This window comes from Anabrus simplex, chromosome 13, assembly GCF_040414725.1.
Source record: "Anabrus simplex isolate iqAnaSimp1 chromosome 13, ASM4041472v1, whole genome shotgun sequence".
Lineage (NCBI taxonomy): Eukaryota > Metazoa > Arthropoda > Insecta > Orthoptera > Tettigoniidae > Anabrus > Anabrus simplex.
The window spans coordinates 52,496,223-52,502,761 of record NC_090277.1 but is presented as its reverse complement, the minus strand read 5'-3'; the positions used below and the strand labels follow the sequence as shown (position 1 = coordinate 52,502,761).

General features: G+C 42.9%; 1 protein-coding gene across 1 annotated transcript; it reads right to left on the bottom strand.

Moving 5' to 3' along the window:
* Window positions 1–913: 913 nt before the first annotated feature.
* Window positions 914–5,328, bottom strand: LOC136884753 (cuticle protein 21-like). The gene is made up of 2 exons (XM_067157043.2): window positions 5,016–5,328; window positions 914–1,389 (listed from the first exon to the last, which is right to left on the bottom strand). The coding sequence occupies exons 1-2, from the start codon at window positions 5,326–5,328 to the stop codon at window positions 914–916; spliced, it is 789 nt and encodes a 262-aa protein (XP_067013144.2).
* Between the last annotated feature and the right edge of the window lie 1,211 nt (window positions 5,329–6,539).

The following is a 6,539-nucleotide window of genomic DNA, read 5'->3' as shown; positions in this document are numbered from 1 at the left end:
CAGTGTAGGGTATACTTGTTACTGGCTAAAGCATGTTTGCATTCTAACCTATCAGTACCTAATAATCCGGACTCTAGTGATGACTGTACTTCTAATTCGTCACAAAAAGGAAGCCATCAGAAGACAGAAGGAAAAAAAAATTAACGCATATATGCATATAATGCAGAATGGGAAACCAACAAGCCATACTAATATCTTGATCGAAGTAACGTTCACAAGACGTTTGGTAATTTGGTCAAAAAAGGGGGAATCTGGAAACACAAATGCTTTCGAAGACGTTTTAAAATTACAGTTATAAGTGTAGCTTTTCCCCAAAATTATTGAGTGTCCGCCCATACCTCTTTTCTTTCTGCCGTGTCCCTGATTCCTTCCTTCAATAGTTCGTCACCGTAGTTACGGCCACTCAGAAACCCTAGAATTTGTTACTCTCCCTACATGCAACTTGCTGAAGTAACACGTATACTCTAAACTGCACAACTGTTAGGCTATGAGATTTGCATAAACATAAGGGGTACTGCCAATCAGAACCCCTAAGATTTGTTACTCTTGCTACATTACAGAAGAGCACGCTGAGATTTGCATAAACATAAGGGGTACTGCCAATCAGAACCCCTAAGATTTGTTACTCTTGCTACATTACAGAAGAGCACGCTGGATGACACTTCCTAATAACCAAATTAGTTCGCATACTAACCTATTACAGCCTAGAAATCTGGGCTCTAATAAGTAGTTTTATTCCAGATATCAGCGGGATATTTGAAAAAGGAAGATACGGGATTAGGAATTGTGAATTCATGAAATGCTGCAGGTTATAATAGATTGGTTTATTTATTAATGAGTGTATAACGTGGTGGATGATATATTTGTACAATATGCATGCGAGGGATGATCTGCGCGAGATGTACTGTCGAGTTTAACCAAGGATGGCCTTGCCGTATCCCAGAGCGGGGGCAGCGTAGGCGGCGGGGGCGGCGTAGGCAACAGGAGCGGCGACCTTAGCGACGGCAGCGGGTCCTCTGTGTACGACGGCGTTGAATCCGTTGATTGGGTCAGCGGTGTACTCTACGGTACGGGTGGTGCCGTCAGGCTCGACCAGGCTGTAGCTACCCTGTACAGCATCTCCTTGACGGCTCTCCTGCTGTCCCTTGGAGTCTCCGGTCAGAGCGTCCTGGACATCGTAGGAGTAGCTGTAGCTTGGGTTGGGGTCGTAGTCGGTGTCGACGGCGACCTTTGCAACGGCGGGGGCAGCAGCATAGGCGGGAGCGGCGTAGGCACGGGCGGCCAGAGGAGCACCGGGAGCGTAGACGGCGGGGGCGCCGAGGATGCCGGCCTTAGCGACGGCTACGAGAGCAGCGAGGGACAGGACCTGAAAACACACACACAAAACAGCTATTTAAGTACTAGCATTTTAAAACATACTGTATTCATTTACTTCAGGTACAATATGAATGGTCATTAGTCTGACTGAACTGGGTTTTGTAATCAGTGGGAAACTAAGTGTAGACCCAAACTGTTCCCTGGAGGCGGCTACATATTTAAGGAATTCTGTATGTACAATAACATCAGTTGTTTTCTTGACTGATGCACTTTCATCTTTATGCAAAACGAAGGATAATACATAAAGCTAATTCTCATTCTTTAAAGTATAACGTACAATACACATTTGTACATTGGAAGAAGATTAGTAGCACTTTACCATTTATTTTGCCGGCCCCGTGGTGTAGGTGTAGCGTGCCTGCCTCTTACCCGCAGGCCCCGGGTTCGATTCCCGGCGAGGTCAGGAATTTATACCTGGACCTGAGGGCTGGTTCGAGGTCCACTCAGCCTACGTGATTAGAATTGAGGAGCTATCTGACGGTGAGATAGCGGCCCCGGTCTAGAAAGCCAAGAATAACGGCCGAGAGGATTCGTCGTGCTGACCACACGACACCTGGTAATCTGCAGGCCTTCGGACTGACCACCGGTCGCTTGGTAGGCCAAGTCCCTTCAAGGGCTGTAGTGCCATGGAGGGGTTTACCATTTATTTTTATTTAAATTGCATCACAAATTTGAATAAAGAAGAGAATCAGTTAAGTCAGCTTCGTGTGTTATACACTATTTGATGTAGTTACCGAACCTAACAGACCAATGTTTCGATTCTCGTCCCTACACCGAGCCAGTGGCTGAGCGGTTTAGGTCACGTAGCTTGAATTCGCGAGAGAGTGTGTTCGAACCCCCCATGTTGGCAGCCCTGGGAAATGGTTTTCCGTGGTTTCCCATTTTCACACTTTTTGGGACTGTAATTAAGGCTATGGTCGTCTCCTTCGCACTCCTAGCCCTTCCGTATCCCATCGTCGCCTAGAGACCAATCTATTTCGGTGCGACGTGAAACAAGTTGTAAATAAAAAGCAGGTCCTTGCACCACCTTGAGTTGATGTAAACAGCGTACAACTGGTGAACGATCATTAGGCCTAATCTCGCAACCGAGAGAGATTTTTCGGTTTTGACCTACATGTTAAGGAGCTGCCTGGCCGAGGCGGTAAAGGCATGCTCGGTTCGCCCGGAAGGACGTGGGTTCGAATCCCCGTCAGGAAGTCGTAAAATTTAAGAAACGAGATTTCCACTTCCGGAGGTGCATATGGCCCTGAGGTTCACTCAGCCTACACCAAAAATGAGTACCAGGTTAATTCCTGGGGGCAAAGGCGGCCGGGCGTAGAGCTAACCACTCTACTCCATCACGTGCCGAGGTTAACAATGGTGGAAGCCTTTACCTTCCACTCCTCCAAGGGCCTTCATGGGCTGTACGGAAGTGACTTTGCTTTGCTTTGACCTACATGTTAGGCCCCTTTAAACAAGCAGATATTTCTCCACTTAATTTTTTACTTTACTCCTTCATTCTCGTGACGTCTGATCGACAGTATCTACTGGTCTCTGAACTCCAAAATTGAAGAGTGAATGTTAGTAATAATTTGTATCACCCCGCTTTTATTTGTACCCCAATTCTTCACTGTCTAGGGGAAAACACATGGCACCTTCCTAGTTCTGGCATATTTCCACTTGTGCCTCTCTTTGCTTTTATCTTTCCTGTGAGGATTACCTTCATCTGTTTTCGTTGCCTTCTTTCGGTGACGTCACTAGGCTTTCGTGGCGTACTGAGTCATTCATTTTCAATCTTTTAATTATTTCTCCCCTTCATTTCTCCAAACCTCCCTCTTAACTTAATAGACCTAGTATATAGGAAGAATAATCTCCTGTTTCCCCTTGAAGCAATGAACTTCAGTATCACTGCATGGTTTTCAACTATTTACCTTGTTATCCTTTCAGTTTTGACGTAATTACACTCGTGGAATGTCAGTAATTTAATTAAAACCGTGAACCTAACTAAATATTCATTCACATAAAATAAATGAATTTACAAATAAAATAAGATATCTGAATATTTATGTGCTGCTCTGCTATGTAATTTTATGATGTACCTTTGTGATCAGGTGTTCCTCAGGGTTCCTCTCTCTACCCCCTTCACTATACATCATATTTTTGTGAGACAGTTCTTTCTATTTCATATCAATAGTGATGCTAGTGGTTTTTCGTTCCTCTAACTACTTTTGTGTTTTTCGGAGACGCCGAGGCACCGAAGGTTTGTCCGTCAGGTGTTATTTTACGTCGAAGATCAATTAATCGACACACCAGGCTGCTTCTTTGCACACCTTCAAATACTGCCGGGCTGAGCCTGGATCGAACCCACAAGCTTGAGATTTATCGTCTAAATTTTTTCCCCAGCAATTTTACTCGTACGTCGAATATGTTTGTAAATTTATTTCACGCTGTCCAGAAACTATTTTCTTTTGGTTAATTCATGTTAAGGATGAAGTTATTATTGAACGATTTGAATTTAATTTCTGATAAATTTCATTTTACTTAAGTGGTGATATTTAAATAATGAGTAATTAATTAAAATAGTGAACCTACTAAATCGTTAATTAATGTAAAGACTATCCGAATTTAAAAATAAAATCAAGCTATGTGGCATTAAACTTTGAGGAATTTCATGATTTCATGAATTTCCTATCAGTCTTCAGACAATCGTTCCTCACGGTTCTTGCCTTTGCCCTCTTAAATATGTGTTATATATTTGGAATGCTCCTTTCGTTGATTAAATTTGAACTTATCGAAAGTTTGAAAATGAATTTTAAGGATTAATTTATTTTACTCCAATAAATATTGCTTTAAAATGTCTACAAAATATTTTCCTGGTTTAAATTTGTTTGGATATTTTCAAATATGTTTTTCGTAGACCTGCTGTGTGTTATAGTTACCTTGAGGAGAGCCATGGCTGTGCAGTGATGTAGCTGTGTCCACTGCTGGCCCACTCTCACCTTATATACTGTACTTGTTGACCACCGCCTTACGTCGTGAAGTGGGGAACAGCGTGTTTCTTGCCCTTCCCCCCCCCCCCGCGCCTCCCAGAGCAAGAGTTGAGGTGCCAGCTTGTTAGTAAAACAACGACTTCATTTAGAATGTGTAGACTTCACAAATCTTATGACTCAGTGCAATACAGGAAGTGAGAGAACCACTTAATAGTCAATCTGGACTAATTAGGTTTGTCACTTCCTTATAATAGAGTCAACATACGTTTTTAAACAAATTCATTGCCATGCTGAGTTGAGGGTGTCGGATCTCATTGAACCGACCATTTTCTTCGCCTTTTTTCAGGTTACATTAAAAATATATGAAATTGGCGTTTAGGCCCAGGTTACATTTAAACTTAAATTTCTTAATCAATCAATCAATGATCTGCATATAGGGCTCTCGCCCAGGGGGCTGATTCCCTATCATTTTCTTAAACGCTTTCAAAGATTTTGAAAATTTATCGAACATTTCCCTTGATAATTTATTCCAATCCCCTACTCCTTGCCCTAAAATGAATATTTGCCCAAATTTGTCCTCTTCAATTCCAACTTTATCTTCATAATTAAATCTTTCGTACTTTTAAAAGCTCCATAAGCTTGTTCATCTACTAATGTCATTCCACTGACAGCTCGGATATCTGACCATGCGTGCGTTGCGGCGTCGTTCAGCAACTGCCAGAGAACTGCAACAAGACCTCATGAGGGTCACTGGAGTCACGGTGTCTGACCAGACAGTAAGGCCGGCCTCAAAATGAGACGCAGGTCCGTGAGGTGACGCAGGATGACTCACGGTGAGTTTCTGCGAACCACAGAACTGACTGGACCCGCGCTTGTTACGGCGCACGGTGACGTGACGCAGTTGCTGCGCGTGGTGACCCTGCGTACCGCAGTCTCTCTTCCGCAGTTTCCTGAAAGACTCATGGTGATTTTGGTTGTTCATATTGTTGATAAACCATTTTTCTGACTCAGGAATTCTTTTTTAAATATCACATTAAATGTATTTTTTTTTCTAAACTACCATAAACTATATACTGTGTTTTGAGGAAGAATTAATGTACAATATAAAGCAACAGAATACCAATTTATTGCAGTTAAATGTTTTATCTATTGATGAATGCAAAAATAATTGTTTTGAAATGAGAAATTCCGAAAATAAACTCATGTGACAAATACAAATTATTTGTAATGGCTAGACTGAGATATACAAATTGAAAACAACTTATTTCCATACACAAAAAGTGCGTTTTAGTGAGAAAGATAAGTAACAAATAATGTGACGAAGTCACGACGAGGGGGTATGAGGGAAGGAAGTAATTATGAGTATTTTTTTTTCTTTTTACAAGTTGCCTTGCGTCGCACCGACACAGATAGGTCATAAACTGCGTGCTGAAACTGCGATCCAACTTGCAACGATTGTCGCCGTGACTCACTCTGCCGAAACACTTCCAGGAACAGCGCAGCAAGCAAGAATTCAAGAATGGCGCGTCAGGAGTCAACATACGAGGATCAGTCAATGGATGACCCCAAAAGAGGAACTCCCTCCTGGCCATGTCACAGATTGGGTGAATTGGAGAGCACTGAACAGACTGCGCTCTGGTGTTACGCGGTGCAGGGTAAACCAGAAGAAATGGGGTTTCGAAGTGGACGGTACCTTGTGTGTATGTGGAGAAGAGCAGACCACAGCCCATTTGCTGCAATGCAGTTCATGCCCATTCAGCTGCACAACAGAAGACCTGATTAAAGCGAAGCCAAATGCACTTGATGTTGCAAGGTTTTGGGTTCACATAGTTTAATGTGGCTCTTCGCCATTGGAGTATTTATATTATGTCTTATGTTCTTCCTTATCTTTAATTTTAAACTTATGTATGCTTCTGACACGATATAAATATAAATAAAATAACTCTGCCGTGAAGGATTCGACGTGAGTCAACCTGCGTCACCTCACGGACCTGCGTCTCGTTTTGCGGCCGGCCTAAGGAACAGGTTAAGAGAAGTGTCCTTACGACCCAGACATCCTGTTCGAGTGCTCCGTTTAATGTAGCAACATCGCGCAGCTCGCCTTCCGTTTGCCCGTATCCACGTCAATTGGCAACTTCGCCAATGGAGACCTGTGTTGTTCACAGAAGAGTGCAGTTTTCCCCTGACACAGCA

Bases quoted from the DNA above. Each gene is read 5' to 3' on its own strand.
- LOC136884753 (XM_067157043.2), bottom strand. From the start codon at position 5,328: ATGAACAACCAAAATCACCATGAGTCTTTCAGGAAACTGCGGAAGAGA. The intron at 1,390-5,015 runs GTCAGTGGAATG...GTACTTAAATAG, and splicing joins CATGGTCAGATATCCGAGCT to CTGTTTTGTGTGTGTGTTTT.